Consider the following 17,608-nt stretch of genomic DNA (forward strand, 5'->3'; position numbering starts at 1 on the left):
GTGTCTGTTGTAGAGCCCCCATTTTTTATTGCACCTCATTAATAGCCTTTTTGATTTGGACTTGGTTAGATTTTAGTTCTTTTATTTCTTCAGAAAGGGTTTCTCTAATAACTTCCATGCTTTTTTCAAGCCCAGCTAGTATCTTTAAAATCATCATTTTGAACTCTAGTTCCAACATCTTACTAATGTCCATATTGAGTGGGTCCCTGGCAGTTGGTACTGCCTCTTGTTCTTCTTGTTGAGGTGATTTTTTCATCTTGTCATTTTGTCCAGAGGAGAATAGATGAATGAGAGAACAAATTGCTAGCAGGGTCACAACGTCCCCAGAAAATATACACTAAACAAATCAGAAAAGACCTGAAACCAGGGGGAAAGAAAGAAAAAAGAAAAAGAAAAAGATATAAACAAACAAAAACAAAACAAAACACAAAAAGACAGAATATGATCAAATATGATCAGGCTGATGCATAGCTCAGTGCCTGATATATGGTCTGTTAGAAGAAAGTGCCTCCCAAAATTTTAAAGAAAGATAAACTTATATATGTACAAAAATAAGGGTTAATACAATGAAGGGATGGAATATGACTCTAAAGATGAAAATTATAAAAGATTTTATAAAAGGAATTGATAAGATAAGAAGTTGGTTGAAAAAGAAAGAAGAGGATTTTTAAAAAAAAAAAAAAGGGAGAGAATGTGATCAGGCAGGAGACTAGAACAAAGCCATACACTAGAGATTTAGGGTATATTTTGATCTGTTAGAAGAAACTGTATCTCAAAATTTTAAAGAGAGAACAACTTATATATATATGCCAAAAATAAGGGTAACTACTATGACGGGATAGAATATGATTCGAAAAATGAGAAATAAAAAATGTTTTTTAAAAAAGGGATTGATAAGATGTTGGTTGAAAAAGGGAAAAAGAAAAATTTAATAAAAAAAGACAGTTAAAAAAAATTAACGTTGAAAGACTAAAGAATCATGGTAAAAAAAAGTCATGAATTCTATGTGCAGTATTCCCCTAGCGCTGGAGTTCTGCCGTTCTCATTGGTGGGTAAACTTGGTCTTGGCTGGCTGTTCTTGCTGATCTTCTGGGGGAGGGGCCTGTTGCCGTGGTTCCCAAATGCCTTTGCTGGAGGCGGAATTGCCCCGCCCTTGCCGGTCTGGGCTAAGTCATCTCCTCGGGTTTGCTCTCGGGAGCCTTTGTTCCCTGCAAGCTCTCTGTACAGCTTAAGAGGACGAGAGTGAAAATGGTGGCCCTCCAATCTCCACCCCAGAGGAGCTGAGAACCAGGGCCCCACTCCTCAGTGAGCCCCCAGAGAAAAGCAGTCAATCACTTCTCTCCCCTTGGTCTCTGGCCACACTCCGTGCTCACCCAGCCTGTGACCAAGTGTTTCTATCTCTGGCACCTGACCCCGTGTGGAGTCTCCAAACCCAGCAGATCCCTGGGGTGCGCTCCCACGCTGCCCCTCCCGGGGGAGGAAGGGGAGTCTCCCCGGATCTGCCGCTTGTTGGGTCCCTGCTGGAGGACCAGTGGCCCAAATGTGCTGCGGATCATGGTTTATGGCAACCCCAAGCTGAGAGCCCACACCTCAGCTCCGTCTCTGCAGCCTGCTTCCCCACTCTGATACCTGGGAGCTCTGCCGCACTCAGGCACCCCCGGTCTTTCTGTGACCCCGAGGGTCCTGAGACCACACTGTCCCAGCGAGGGCTCCCCCCCTCCCCCCCCGCTTAGCTACTGGAGCGACGTCCCTCAGCGGAGCCAACTTCTAAAAGTTCCAATTATGTGCTCCGCGGCTCTATCACTTGCGAGAAGCGGCCGATGGAGGCCCCCTCCCCTGCCATCTATCCTCCTGAATATCAGCTCGGATTCACTTCTCCACATGTCCTACCTTCCAGAAAGTGGTCGCTTTTCTGTTCAGAGAGTTGCTGCTATTCTTTTCTTTGATCTCCTGTTGAGTTTGTGGGTGTTCAGAATGGTTTGATCCCTATCCAGCTGAATTCCTGGGACCAGACGAAATCCGGGTCTACTCCTCCACCATCTTGCTCCTCCCTCTCTAGATAAATTCTTTTTAAAAAAAAATTTATTGAAAATGATAAAATTCCCTGGAAACCCAATGACCAGAGCCTTTAATTTTTACTCTCAAGCTGGCTTCCCCATGGGTTGACTTCTAGGAGCCGTTGGCTTTAAAGGTCTGGGCACTGAGTTTCACAGACTCAGGTAATGTAGAGGAGGTCCAAGGAAGGTCACTGCTCCCTCCAGTAGGCCTTCCTTCATGTACAGGATGGACACTTTCACAAACATCCTGCATGTCCAGATTTGAGACTTGAGTGGAGAATTCCACCTAATGCTGGTACAACCACTCTACTTTGTCACTGCCTTGGCCCAAACCTGTAGTCATTCTCCTGCCCCCATAGAGAGGCTTCACCAGCCATTTATGTTACCCCATGGTCTCACTTTAATGGACTCCTTTTCCCTGTGGTATCCTGCTTTAGCTATATCCAGTGGCATCTCCTTGTTTCATTATCACCCATTCTTTCCAGCTACTGTGCTCTGCTTCTGCCACCCCCAACATCATCTGATGAAGGCTTAAGTTCAAGACCACCAAGGGCTGACCTTGAGAAGCAAGTGAAAATGTTGTATTTCATATGTTTGAAATAGCCATTCTGTTGTGACCATTCTGGCAACAACTACCCAACCACAAATGGTGGTGTCCTCACATTTGTCACTAAAGTGTCTGGAATCTGTTGGTGGTTAAAGTAAAATTGTTCACATATAAAGAATTTTGCCACCTCTTCCCTTTGATTCAAACACATTTGTGACCCTTTCAAGCAAGAGTATAGCAGAAGTATCCTTCTCAGGAGGAGCAGAAGAGATCTGGGTCTTGGTATAGCTGCAGCTAACACTATCTGAGCCAGATAAATGTTGTACATGCATTTTGTTCCATCTGTTCTTCATAGCAATCCCCTGATGCATACCCATTTACAGATGAGGTTCAGTGCAAAGCCCATGGTGGAGTTAGTCTGTCTTCAGAGCTTGTTCTAGAAGATGACCTGCTGTGTCCTGATTAGGTCATATCGAGATGCTTTTCTCTCATTCATTGGCAGAAAAAGGCTATCAGCATTACCATCCTGGCACCCTTCTAGATGTCAAATTTCACATTAATGCTTACCCAGATTAGTCATGTCATATGATATTAAAGAGTGGCTTTCTTTCTTTTTTTTTTTTTTAAAGATTTTATTTATTTATTTGAGAGAGAGAATGAGAGACAGAGAGCATGAGAGGGAGGAGGGTAAGAGGGAGAAGCAGACTCCCTCCTGAGCAGGGAGCCCGATGTGGGACTCGATCCCGGGACTCCAGGATCATGACCTGAGCCGAAGGCAGTGGCTTAACCAACTGAGCCACCCAGGCGCCCATAAAGAGTGGCTTTCTTTCTTCACAATTATGAGGAGCTTGCAATAGTGTTGTGACTGCATTTAATATCATTCTACATATTAGGAGAGAGGCAGTGGAGAATGACAGCGGGTGGGAGGGAAGTGGCTTTGTTCCCCAACAACTATTGTTAGCTTTGATCTACCCCCAACTGCAGCAAAGAGGACATAACCTCCACCTAAAAACTAGGGGACATCTATTCCTAAGTAAAAATGTGGACAGGGAAGCATGACGTTCTTATTCAACCTTTGATCGGAGGTCTCCAAACATACGTGTTTGCCATGTGTGAGCAAATAAGCTAAAAACACTAAAGGTCTGATGTGGAAAAACCAAAGGGCACCAACAAGATCCAAGCATAGTTAAAGTGAATAATGGTCGATGAGTTTGCTTTTTGGTGACAAAAATCAAATGATTCTCTGGATTTCTACTTTCAGTGGTATTCTATCTCTGACTCCACTGGGGCTTGGATAGTGTGGACTCTTTTAAGGCAGTCCACATTCAAAAGATAAGTTCATCTTGGTCTCTGCGCCCCAGTGCCAGTAGGTGCAGGAAGCATGTCTAGAGGACAGTTAGCCCACTGACCAGTGTAAGGCCTGCCACCGATAGTGATCATGGAGCACCCTGCTTGTGGAAATCTTGTGAGTGGGTCTCTGGGCATGGCCATCTCTAGGTTTTCTGCTCCCTTGGCACCAGGAGAGAGATTCATGTTAAATTCATGTACTTAGGTTCAGAGGGCATGAGGCTGACCTAGAGCTAGGGCTCCTGAATTCAGAAGGGAACTCGTTTTTGTCTCTGACCACCAATTACTCATTTCAAAAGCCACACAATTCATTCAATAAACATTTTCTAAGCAAGTACCATAATCCAGCACCAGAAAAAAAAAAAATGAACCTGATAATTGTGTCTTCAGAGAATATAGAGTCACTTAAGGGAAACAGACAGACACATTTTTTTAAATTATGATATAGTGTAAAATATGCCACATCAGAAATAGGCAGCAGGTATAGTACTAGACAAAGCAGGAAACGGGTTGGCCAGAAAAGGCATCACAGAATTAATAGCAATAGGTACCATGGAGTGTATTCTAGTCATGTGCTAAGTGGGGTATTAGCATAGTGGTTAGGCATGGAGGCTTCTGAGTTAGACCCAAGTTCGAATCTCAGCTATGTCATTTACCAATGAGCAAATAACTGTCCAAGCCTCAGTTTCCCCTGTGTAGAATGGGGATGAACACTATCTATCTGACCCATTATCAAAGTGAAAGTCAGTGAGGCACCCTGTATGTTTCACAGGGCTGCCAAAACAAAATTACATACTTGGTGGCTTAGAAGAGCAGAAACTTACTTAGTCACACTTCTGGAGGCTAGAAGTGTGAAATCAAGGTATCGGCAGAGCTATGCTCTCCCTGAAGGCTCTAGGGGGAAATCTTTCTTCACCTCCTTCTAGTTTCTGGGTGTTGCGGGCAATCCGTAGCATTCCTTGGCTTGTAGATGTATTGCTCCAATCTCTGTCTTCACATAGTCGTCTCCCCTGTGTGTCTGTCCAAATTTTCCTTTTCTTATAAGGACACCAGTCATATTAGATTTAGGACCCACCATAATTCAGTATGAATTCATCTGGATTGCATCTGCAAAGACCGTATTTCTTTCTTTTTTTTTTTTTTAAAGATTTTATTTATTTATTCATGAGAGACAGAGAGAGAGAGAGAGAGGCAGAGGGAGAAGCAGGCTCCCAAGGAGCAGGGAGCCCGATGCGGGACTCGATCCCAGGACCCTGAGATCATGACCTGAGCCGAAGGCAGACGCTTAACCATCTGAGCCACCCAGGCGCCCTGCAAAGACCGTATTTCTCACGAAGGTCACATTCACGGCCTCCAGGTGGAAATGAATTTGGGGGGAGTGGGTACTATTCAATGCGGTATACACACCAACTAAACATTCAATAGGAGCTGTCAAAATTATGATTATTATTAAATTCAAACAGCAAACCTTGGAGATCAGTGTCATCCTCATTAAACAGTAAACTGAAATTTAAGAATTAGGTAATTGACCCAAGCAAATTGCAGGATTAAGATTCAAATGTGCCTTGTCTGAATTTAAAATCAGGGAGGGATGGGATGTCTGGGTGGCTCAGTCGGTGAAGGGTCCGACTCTTGGTTTGGGCTCAGGTCATAATCTCCAGGTTCTGAGATCTGGCCCCTCATCGTGCTCTGCGATCAGCGGGGAGTCTACTTGAGATTCACTCTCCCCCTCTCTCTCTGCCCCTCCCCCTGCTCATGTTGTCACTCTCTTTCTCTCAAATAAATAAATCTTAAAAAAAAAAAAAAAAAGATAAAATCAGGGCAGGTCACCAGCCACAGTCATGTAGGAGCCGAGAGGAATTCATCCTCACACACAAAAATTTCTCCAGGCAACACTGGCAGGGTTGATCAAGCATAGAGAAGGGGGTGAAGGTCGGCAGGACATTGATGTCCTGAACCCCTAGAGGACAAGGCTGGAAGACCCTTGTAGACTTTATGAACCAAACCCCCTGTTTGCTGAGAGGAGTAGACAAAGACTGAGAAATGGGAGACTTCCCTAAGGCCTTGTGTCTGGTTGGTGCAAGACTTAGACTTCTGTCTACCATCTTTGGCCTCAGTTTCCTGATGGTGGCCCAGGTAAGACCAGAGAACATGGGCCCCCTGGATGTCAAGGAGGCCCTGATCCTGGGGACAGCTACTTACCCACATGGGAGCCAGATCTCAGCTTCTCCATCCCCCACCCCAGACAAAAAGCATGGTTATACCTGCTGAACTAGTATAAAAGTTGAGAAACAGTGAAATGCTCAAGGCTTCCCTGGAGAAGGTAATGCAGCAGTGTTGATTCAACCTGCAAAAAGGTACAAAAGCATGAAGGTCAGATGCAGAGCTGAATATTCCTGGGACCCTGTCAGCAAACAGCAGGGCGGGCTCTGTCTTCAACGTGAAATAAGATTAGCAATCATTAGCGGTTACCCTAGACAGTTTTTTGAAATATCTGAGATTAGAAAACACATAGGAACATGTAAGTCTTGCACCTGGATCCTGTCAATGCCCCAGCTCCTTCACCCTGTCTTCTGTCTCTGCACACAGCCAAGAGGACCTTTCCAATTCACAGCCTGGTCATGCCCCTACCCTCATTGCCTGCTTCCCCATGACCTTCAGCATAAATGTTAAGCTGTTTATCCCAGCTCGAAGGCCCCTGAGGATCTGCCATCCCTGTCCCTACAGTTTTACCCGGAAAAAAATATTTACACATGCACACACACACGTTCTCCCTAGCTCACTCCGCTTTAGCCTCCCAGCACTGATTATATTCCCACCCCTGCCACGAGCTGCAGTGCCTTTGCGCGTGCCTGTCACACCCCTTCTGCTCTGCCTCCACCCGCTTTCTTAACCTCTAATTGCCCTTAATGTGTTTGTACATCCAGTTCTAGGAAGCTGTACTAAAGAGGTACTTGCGCAGGTGCACAAAGATATATGCATAAGGATGCTCATTGCTTTATTTCTTGCATTAGAGAAAAATAGGGCAAGTCCATCAGCAGGTGAAGTAGCATGTATGAATGTATTCTGTATTCACTGTGGGGTGGTAGAATAATGCCAGGCGAGTATAGATGCATGGGGAAAGACCTTCAGGGCACACTGTATTAGGGAGTCCTAGGGGGTCCTCTATAGCAGGTGATGTCTTCTGTAATCTTGAGTAGAGTGTTCAGTGGGGAGCTGGAAGGCATAGGAGAGGAGTTTAACATCAGCAGACCCGGGTGTCCCTAGCACACCCCTCCCTGTGTATTCAGATCACAGAGCATGTATCCTTGTGCTGTTCTTTTACGACCCACATTTTGCTGTGTCACTTTGGTTGACTAAATTAGAAAGCATCTGTTAACTTTTACAAAGTGATCCTGGACTCAGATGAAGCTGGTGCTATGTTCCTGGGTGTACTCGATCAAAGGTCAGAAACCTGCATTCAGATTCTCAATCTGTTGCTGGCTAGGTCTCTCACTTGGGGCAAGTATCTTTGCCTGTCTGCCTGAGTTTTCCCTCCCTCATCTGTGCATCGTGGGAGGTAGAAGAAATCCTCTCTGTGGTCTCTTCATCACAAGAATGCATTGGTGCATTCCTCTTGAGGTTCGTGTCATTTTCATAGGAGTCACTTATCTCTTAACATATTTTGTATTGTTAACAAATAATTTGTGAGTGTCAGTCCTAGGTGCTGTTCTGAACCTTTTAAATGTACTGACCATTCTAAAAGCATCTAGCAGCAGTGTGGAATAAATACTACTAACTCTGTGTTGTAGAAGAAGGAGAATGAGGCCTGGAGATTATGTGTCTTGCCCAGCAAAGTCGCGCAGCTAGAAAGCCATAGGACCGAGCACGATTCCAGGCAGTTTGACTTCAGAACCCGTGATCTAAACCATTCCCTGAAGCTGCCCTTAAAACCCTTCCTTTATATTGCTGCATGATTTAAGGATTCATACGAAATAATATTTTAAGAAAATGAATCTGAAGAGCTGATATGAAAAATGGAGGTGGAGGAGTCCGGGTGGCTCAGTTTGTTAAGCGTCTGCCTTCAGCTCAAGTCATGATCCCAGGGTCCTGGGATCGAGACCCCCAGAGGGCTCCCTGCTCTCCGTGGGGAGTTTGCTTCTCCCTCTGCCCTTCCCCCTGCTCATGCTTGTGCTTGCTCTCTCTCTCTCTCTCTGAAATAAGTGAAATCTAAAAAAAAGAAAAGAAAAATGGAGGTGAATATGGAAAAGATCCCAAATGCAAAATTGCAAGCCCAAAGTTCTCCTTAAATATTGAAGCACTTTCTACTGCATCACTTCTATATCCCATGCTGTGACTATATCTACACACTTCTGAATAACAGCTGCAAGAGAAGAAGTCACCACGACTGCATTCTTGTGCATCTTTTTCCTCTGAAAATAGCATCATCAGTTGTACACACATCGATGCTTTCTATTTTAATTCCACAGATGAAAGAGCTCGGTGTCATCTTCTACAACTGCAGCTGCCTGGTCCTGGACTTACAAAGGATATTCGCTCTGTACAGCTCATTAAAATTCAAGAACAGAGTGCCTCAGACCTGGTCCAAGAGGCTCTATGGCGTCTACGACAACGAGAAGAAATTGCAGCTTCAGTTGAACGAAACCAAATCTCAAGCCTTTGTGTCGGTGAGTCCTTGCCCTCTTGCTCCTCCTTCCTCCCAAGTTGGAATGTTTGAGTGTGATCTGGTGCTGGGCAAACCTGAATTCTAAAGATCAGTTCTGTCCCATCCCTTGAAGAGGTAAGATACACCCACTCTTAGGCCTAACCATATGCTGTCCCCAGTGATGAGAACAGTAAAGAACGTTAATACTCATTCCAACTCCTGATACTTTGCGTTACCTGTTTTGATCGCCACTGTCCTCTGTTAAGGTAGACCCAGCTTTGTGAGCCTGTCACACACGAAGGTATTGAGGCTTATCTTCCAGCACAAAGACCCTCAGATGGCAGGTGACAAGAGAGGCACCAACTCCCAGGTCTCCTGACACCGGGTCCTATTTTCGATGCCCTACCTCAGTGATTCTCAGGCTTGTTTTTTAGCAATGGAATCCTCCTCTGATGAAACAAATCTGAGGGAACCCCAGTGTGCAAAAACAGATAAAAGGAAAGCTGTTTGTACCTCACTGAGGCTGAGGGCAGGGCACAGCCTCAGGCCCCTGTCTACACTGAAAACCACCGCCCATTGCCCCGCACCCACCCCCTGCTGCCCACACACCACAGCTGTCCCACAATGTCACTGGGAATGGGCAATGTGAATATCTGTGCCTATGGCCCTGGTCCCCACACTTTAATTAAGAATTGATTGGGGAGCCTGTTTAAAATGCAGATTTAGAGCCCCCACCCTTACCCAGGATCTGAGCCACAGGATTGGGGTGAGACCTTAGAATTTTGTTTTGAAGCAGGCTTCTAAATTGATCCTAGTGCTCAGATAAACTTCTTAAAACCGTGCTCCCAATTCAACATGCTGATCCTCCACTGACAACAGTGCTTTTATACCAGCAACTTTTTATTTTTTTATGTTATGTTAATCACCATACATTACATCATTAGTTTTTGATGTAGTGTTCCATGATTCATTGTTTGTGCATAACACTCAGTGCTCCATGTAGAGCGTGCCCTCTTTAATACCCATCACCAGGCTAACCCATCCCCCCACCCCCCTCCCCTCTAGAACCCTCGGTTTGTTCCTCAGAGTCCATCGTCTCTCAGGGTTTGTCTCTGGCAACTTTAATATTGCCGAAGAGCTTCTCATTGAAAAGGGAGTTCTCTCCTTTTTGCTAATTAAAATGAAAACACAATCTGAAAATTTAGACATGTAGCAATTGAGACAAAAGAGGATGTTTTTTGTCTTAAGGTGTTTGTCTTAACAAATTCATATAAATGTGAATAGCAGAACACAGACTGAAAGATTTTCTTCAAACCAAGCTAAAAAAAAAATTTTTTTTTTCTTTAATACTCAGGAGGCCCACAGTGCAACAGCAAGGAGCATATTGTATAGGGCATTTTCCGAGCAGAATTATTTCATGTGTTCAATTTCATTTCCTCTCAAGACAACCCTATAAGACAAGAAGGCCAGCTGTTATTCTGAATTTGTAGTGAGTAGCCATAAGAAATTTGCCAAACAGGGTCCTAGAGGGGAGGGGGTGGGAGGATGGGTTAGCCTGGTGATGGGTATTAAAGAGGGCACGTTCTGCATGGAGCACTGGGTGTTATGCACAAACAATGAATCATGGAACACTACATCAAAAACTAATGATGTAATGTATGGTGATTAACATAACATAATAAAATTAAAAAAAGAAAGAAATTTGCCAAGGAACCCTTAACCCAGAAGGTAACAGGGTGACATGACACCCCAAGGACACTTACTCAACCAGCTCCAGTAAAACAGATTGAAAGCAGCAAAGAATTGATGAATTATCAGCAGATTTCAGACAATTGCCGGATTTTGAATTTATGGTTTGAATCTTAGAGATAGATGAATGTGGGTTTTGTGTACATTTACATTCTGACGCTTAAAAAGCTAGGGGAGTCCCTTTTGTTGATCCCAAAATTAGCATACCTGCCCCAGAGAGAAGGCCAGTCCTTTAATAAAACCTACTAAAACGCAGGTCTTTGTATTCTAGGGCAGATTTACAAATTTCTTTTTATTAAACGATTTGCCACAAAATAAGTAGAGTTTTGAAACATGCCTCCAGGTATAGTCTTTTAAACTATATAATGTCTATGCTTTCTATTTTTGTTTATTATATTATTTTAACCTATTATTTTATTTTCTACTTCCTATTAATATCAAGCCTACCTTTGAATTTCAATTCAACAGATATTAATTGAATACCATTTTTGCAGAGGTATAAAATCTTGCAGGTATAGGGGCGCCTGGTGGCTCAGTCGTTAAGCGCCTGCCTTCGGCTCAGGTCATGATCCCAGGGTCCTGGGCCCGAGCCCGGCATCGGGCTCCCTGCTTGGTGGGAGGCCTGCTGTCCCTCTCCCACTCCCCCTGCTTGTGTTCCCTCTCTCACTGTGTCTCTCTCTGTCAAATAAATAAATAAAATCTTTAAAAAAAAAAAATCTTGCAGGTATAAAATAAAGTCAGACCCCAGCCATTGGAATTGGTATTGTTTGCCCAAAGCTCCTTGATCTCACCCCTGTTGTAGCATTTATCACATTCTCATAACTGTTTGTTTATTGATCATCTCTCCCACTATTTAAAAGGTTCCAAAGGCCATATACTGGACCATCTTCATCACTGGCATTCCCAGCATGTTACTCACAGCTCCCTAAGAGCAGCAATAAATGTGGGATTGGTTTTATTAGTAGTAATTTTAATAAGAAGTTCTAGGATGCATATAATTTTCTGAGTAATACATGCCAAACAAATGTCAAGACAGATTTATTTAAATTCAAAATATTTGTTGTAAAATATCTTAAAATAGTATATTTTTATAATTTCACAGTCCCAAGACTAAATGAACACATGCACGCAAAAATATTATTGAAGACCTTAAGAATTATCATTCCCCAAATTAGATTTTGGATGATTAATAACTTAGCATGGTTAAATATAAATTTTAAGTTATGATATAAACATGGATTATTTCTAGTTTTCTCATGGAACACAAAGAGACGCTTGGTGAGATTTAACTCTGATCTCTAATCACTTGGGGCCACATAGTTTCGATTTTCTTAACATTTCCCATTGAAATCAGAAACAGGAACCATAGTTGGCTGAATTTTTGTCTTATCTTGTAGATTTCTTTTTAGAGCCCTGGAGATTATAAATTTGCTTTCCAAGATCAAGGCTAGTTGGTTCAAGGTCTGTTCTTTTTTTTTTTTTTTTTTAAGATTTTATTTATTTATTTGAGAGAGCTAGCAAGAGAGGGCATGAGCAGGGGGCAGAGGGAGAAGCAGGCTCCCCACAGAGCAGGGAGCCCTACTTGGGACTCGATCCCAGGACCCTGGGATCATGACCTGAGCCAAAGGCAGACGCTTAACCGATGGAGCTACCCGGGTGTCCCTCGAGGTCTGTTCTTACTGATCTGGCTGCTAGACAGGTCTCATTTCTCGTTACTGTGTCTTCCACCCATCCAGTCATGTGTATTAAGATGCATTTAGTGAGTGAGCACAGACATTAAGTAGATCGTGGTGCTGTTATAGTCCCCTATGCATTGTTAATTACTTTTTAATAGCTTTATTGAGAGAGACTTTACATTCCATGAAATTCATCTTTCCAAAGTATATGATTCAGTGGGTTTTGGTGTAGTCAGAGCTGTGCAACTATCTCCACCATCTAATTTAGAATATTGTCATCACCACAAAGAAAACACCACACCCATTAAGGGTCACTCTCCATATTCCCCTTCCCCCAGCCTCTGGCAACCACTCATCTCCTGTCTGTCTCTTAGGGTTCTCCTTTCTCTAGCATTTCATATAAATGGAATAAGACAGTATGTAGTCTTTTTTTTTAAGATTTACTTATTTGTTTGAGAGAGAGCACAGGAGGGAGCAGAGGGAGAGGGAGAGAGAGAATCTCAAGCAGACTCCCCACTGAGCAAGGAGCCTGATATGGGGCTCGATCTCATGACCCTGAGATTATGACCTGAGCCACAATCAAGAGTCAGACGCTTAACCAACTGAGCCATCCAGGCGCCCCAACAGTATGTCATCTTTTGTAACTGACTCCTTTCACTTAGTATAATGTTCTCAAAGTCCATTAATGTTACAGCATGAATCAGTACACCTTTTTTATGGTCAAATGATATTCCACTGTATGGATACATCACATTTGGTTTATTCGTCCATCAGTTGATGAACATTTGGGTGTTTCTATCTTCTGGCTCCTGTGAAGAATGCTGCTTTGAACCTTCACATACAAGGTTTTATTTGAATACCTGTTTCCAGTGCTTTGGGGTGTATACTCAGGAGCGGCACTGTTGGGTGATATGATAACTCTGTGCTGAACATTTTGAGAGACTGACAAACCGTTCTCCAAACTGGCTGTCTCATTTTACAGTTCCAACAGCAATAAATGACAGCTCCAGTTTCTCCACATCTTTGCCAAAATGCTTTTTATTTTCTATTTTATTTCACCCCTCCTGGTGGGTGTGTGGGTGTGAAATGGTATGTCACTGTGGTTTTTATTTGTATATTTTAATGTGTTCATTGGCCATTTGTTTATCTTTTTTGAGACATGTCTATTCAATTCTTTGCCCACTTTTCAAATTAGTTTACTTGGATTTTTATTATTGAGTTGTAAGAGTTCTTATACATTCCGCATATGTCCTTTATCAGATACACAATTTGCAAATATTTTCTCCCATTCCGTGGGCCAGCTTTTTTGTTTAATATATTTTAACTTATATATTCTTGGGATGGAGTATGGCCTTTTTACAAACCAGGGAACTGTTGTGAAATAAATCAGAAGCCTGCTAAGGCAAGTATTTAATGAATATACAAAACAAGTTTTGTGCATGTATAAGGCACTGATTGATCTAAGAGAGAAACATCCTGCCTAGAAGCAGGTGCAGGAGATCACTTGAATGGTGAAAGGTCATCACAGAGCCGAAACAAAGAGAAGGATCTGTTTTCCTGCTCTTTCCCATAATAAAGGAGTGCACAGTGCAAGGCTCAGAAAATTAATTCAGGACCAATAAGAGGGAAACTGAACAGCCTTCTCTCTAATTAAACTATTAGAACTAGTTAATTTCCTCTGCCTGATCAGTAGATCATTCTTTGTGGTGGTGTTCATTCACTTACACTTTAAGCAAACGTTTTGAAGCCATTAGTATATCCAGATACTATTTTCAAAGGTAGCAGACTCTAAACACACCATCAAGCACCACCATGCCCCCTGGGCTGGGGAACTGACACAACTAGTCCTGCATTTCCCTAATAAACACACGGAGCACCTGCCATGCTCTAGGCATCAGGTTTGGCAATGGGACCATGGGAAACAATGCGACCTGGCAAGTGCAAATAAAGAGCCATTCCCATGTGGATGGAAATACCTATCGTGAACCAAGTCCACTGGGGGTGGAGGTTGGGGGAGTCACTCAGACCTGTGACGCTGATTAATTTAAGAAGCACTCTCATGCTCGGTCCACAGATACTGATCTATAACACGTGCTAGGAGTGGCACGGAGATAACGAGGTGCTGGAAATACGAAACCCAATGGTGCACAAGCTAGTGCCGAAGCACCCAGACAGATGAAGGCAACAGCATGCAACAGGTGCTCGAATGAAGCACTGTGAAGCAAGCATCTTATTTGGGCCACTGACATACGCCGAGTAGCTAGACTAGAGCTGGAGCATGGCAGGCACTTAGTAGTATTTGCTGAATGAATGAGGGCAAGCACAGAAGAGAGGCTCTGAGCCCAGACAATGTGAGAGGTGTGTTCTGTTATTAACCCCCCCACCCCCTTAGGGTATGAGGCTCAACAAGCAGAAGGGACACAGCTGAGACGCTGTAGGCTCTAAATGCCGGAGCCTGGCCTGAATCACCAAAAGGCGCAATGTCCAGACTTGCAGGATAAGTGCAAACGTGAAGAGACCGATGACTCTATGCCTCAATTTGTTCCTCCCTGAAACCAAAACTAGTTTTGGGAACACACAAGGAAGTCCAGGAAACTCCTGAAACAAAAACATGGGCATTGGGCCATGTGTCAGGGCTGGCTGAGGGTCTCGTCTGGAGCTAATATTTAAAGCAGACCCAACAGGCTGAGCTGAAATTAAGTAATTTCAATACTGAATGTATTGATGGAAATAGAAAAATGAGTGAATACCACCCCTAAATTCCAGCAAGTGCAAGTAATTATCCGTTGAATAGGCTAAATAATATCACAGACAAATCATATTATGGGAGGAGACAGAGAAGGGAGAAGGAGCCTCTGGGTGGGGAAATAAAGAGGTTTCACAGAGGGGCTTGTCCTTGAGCTGGAACTTAGAAAAAGCATAGGACTCTGATGGGCAAGAATAGGGAAACATGGGCCAGAAATGCTGGCAGGAGCAAACGCACAGGGCAGACAGATGGGAGCAAGGCCATTACTTCTTCCCTTTGGGGCATGGAGGGTGTGGTGGCCAGTCCAGGAGGGAGGCAGGAGGCCATAGATACATCCCTCCAACGAGTTCAGGCTGGATTCCCAGACACCAGGAATGCTGGGCCTGACGTGTGTGTGTGTGTGTGTGTGTGTGTGTGTGTGTGTGTGTGTGTGTTTACATCATGGTGACAAGGAAATGATGTGTAAAAGCCCCAGCAAGAGCACTAGGGTCTGGATGGGAGGAACGGCAGTCAGGAGGGAGAGGGAGACCCAGGAGATGCTGTAGAAGCAGGAGCACCTGTCCCGGGGACAGGTGGAGTATCCGAGATGCATGTGCTGGGGAAAGGGTGGAGGACAGCACTGGGTTTCGTCTGTTTTATTTTTTATTACTTTTGTATTTATTTTTTGTTGCTGTTCGTTTGTTTCTGTTCTTTTATGTTTTTCATGAGGGTTTTTGTTTTGTTTTGTTTTTGTTTTTTTTTGGTATTAGTCTTTTTAAAAGACTTGGAAGCTCATCATTCCAAAAGAAAAACAATTTAATTGATCAAAAACTCAATCTGATAGTCAGCTGCTGAGGTGACTTTCTGAGCAGGGATGCCTGGAGGGTGTGTGGCCTTGACCAGGCTCCTTTCCTGCCCCCCACGCTCCACAGCCATCTCGGTTGGGCATCCAGAACAACCGCTTAGTCATCCCTCTGTCTAAGCGGGGATGGGGCTGCCCAGCAGCGCAGTGCAGGGAGTTCCTGAGTTTTGGATGAGGGACCCAATACTGCCATGGCAGGCAGTTCCAGAAACCATGTATTCAGACTTTCGGTATAAAGCACCCCTCGGATTATGGGTCCCACTCCACTTGCCACTGCGTTATGCCTGTCAGGGGAAGACAATATTTCCATGGCCATATCACCTTTCTAATGAAATGATTTTTTGAGTAAATTGGTTGCAGTAGGTGTATTGTATATATTATACAGTAATGCCTGAGAAAATTAGCAGCTCTGCATGACAGGGCATTCGCCAGAGTCCCCTAAGTTTAGAGCTACAGTGCTCCTCCCAGAATGAGAGGTGTGGGTATTGAAAGCAAGAATTCCCTCCCAAAGCAGACGTAAGGGGACAGCCTGGAGACCCATCCTGCCACACCTTCATCTGAACATGCCTCAACTATGCTAGGATCGCATACATAACTTGTCTGATCTCATCAAGAACTGGAAAGGTGATGTGCAAAACTTGACTTACAAGCCAAGATCCATTAAAACACCTAAAAAAAAAAAAAAGGCAACAAAAAAGAGAAAGCCCCAGCTGACAAAAATTAATCATCTGAAAGTTTGGTTTTTGTGTCTTCACAGAATTCTCCCAAACTCTTTTGCCCTAAAAACAGAAGCTTCGATATCGACGCTATCTATAGTGTGATAGATGATGCCAAACAATACGTATACATCGCTGTCACGGACTACCTGCCTATCTCCAGCACAAGCACCAAAAGGTCAGTGAGTGCATAACGGCGTCTTAGAACCCAGCCTCCGGGGCCAGGCACAAACAGGGGACCACGAGAAACCAGCCTGGGCCCTGACATGCTCTCAGTTCACCTCAGGTCTCTCACCATTCAGAACTCCTCGGTGTGCATTTGCACCTTACCTGTGATGCATGGGTCCGTTGAAGGGCTTAGGGTCTCACCCTGCAAAAGTTCCTCAGTGCTTCCCCTTAATAGGCATGGGAACGACTTTAGAATGAAGATCAGGGTGCTGTCAACTTGTAAGTTATTTGAAAATTAAAATAAATAATAAAAATTATTCGGAAAAAAATATGTCTTGAAAATTATTAGTTCGCAGGTGTCCCTGAAGGACATACTGACCCTGAGCAAGCCTGGCAAGATTTTCCATGGGGGAGATGTCATTTTGTTGTATTCATGCCAGTCTTCATTAAATGCTAAACTTTCATATGCTTTCAACCTCAAGGAGAAGGAAACTCAGAATGTGTATGTTCTCAGTCAGTCCATTCCTCTGTATGAGGAAGAAAGCATTTTAAAAATGAAGGGATTTTTCAATAATTTATCACTGTTTGGGGCAAAAAAAAAACTTGAAATAAATGTAGGGGCAGAATGTATGCCCCTCAATAGTTACATGCATAAATGCGTGGCTATGCCCCAAATGTTTCCTGCTTTTGCTTTCTTGCTGGGAATGCAGAGATTTGGGTGCTTGTGTTTTGAATAACTCATTTAATCCAGGAAAAGTTTTCAAAGTACACTTTCTGGGAGTACAACTTGAGACCTTTTTAATTTGGAAAATTACAATTTCAAAATAACCATTTACTGAGGTTAAATGATTAAGCGTGCTCTCTCTTGCTTGAATATTTTTCATGTTGCCAACCACACATATGCATAATGTGCAGCTTCCTTATGCAAATGGCTGTAGGATTGTGAAAGCATGTTTCTCCCAGAAAGTGGTCTCCCATAATGACAGTCAAAAAGCATTTTAAGCTGCAGGAGACACTATTAAAACACTTTTACTTTAAAATATGGTACATCCCTTGAATATTCATAGGTTTTTACCCATATACTTTTACATGTTTTCTATCTCTCCTTTTTTTTTT

General features: G+C 43.5%; 1 protein-coding gene across 1 annotated transcript in view; it reads left to right on the forward strand.

The window, feature by feature from the left end:
* The window catches only part of PLD5 (phospholipase D family member 5), a 206,455-nt gene that overhangs the window by 156,691 nt on the left and 32,156 nt on the right, over positions 1 to 17,608 (forward strand). Inside the window, exons 5-6 of the mRNA XM_081824494.1 lie at positions 8,421 to 8,618; positions 16,366 to 16,502. Coding sequence (XP_081680620.1) covers positions 8,421 to 8,618; positions 16,366 to 16,502 — 335 coding nt within the window. The remainder of the gene's footprint in view (positions 1 to 8,420; positions 8,619 to 16,365; positions 16,503 to 17,608) is intronic.

This window comes from Leptonychotes weddellii, chromosome 6 (genome assembly GCF_054177405.1).
Source record: "Leptonychotes weddellii isolate Sample4059 chromosome 6, ASM5417740v2, whole genome shotgun sequence".
In the NCBI taxonomy this organism is placed as follows: domain Eukaryota; kingdom Metazoa; phylum Chordata; class Mammalia; order Carnivora; family Phocidae; genus Leptonychotes; species Leptonychotes weddellii.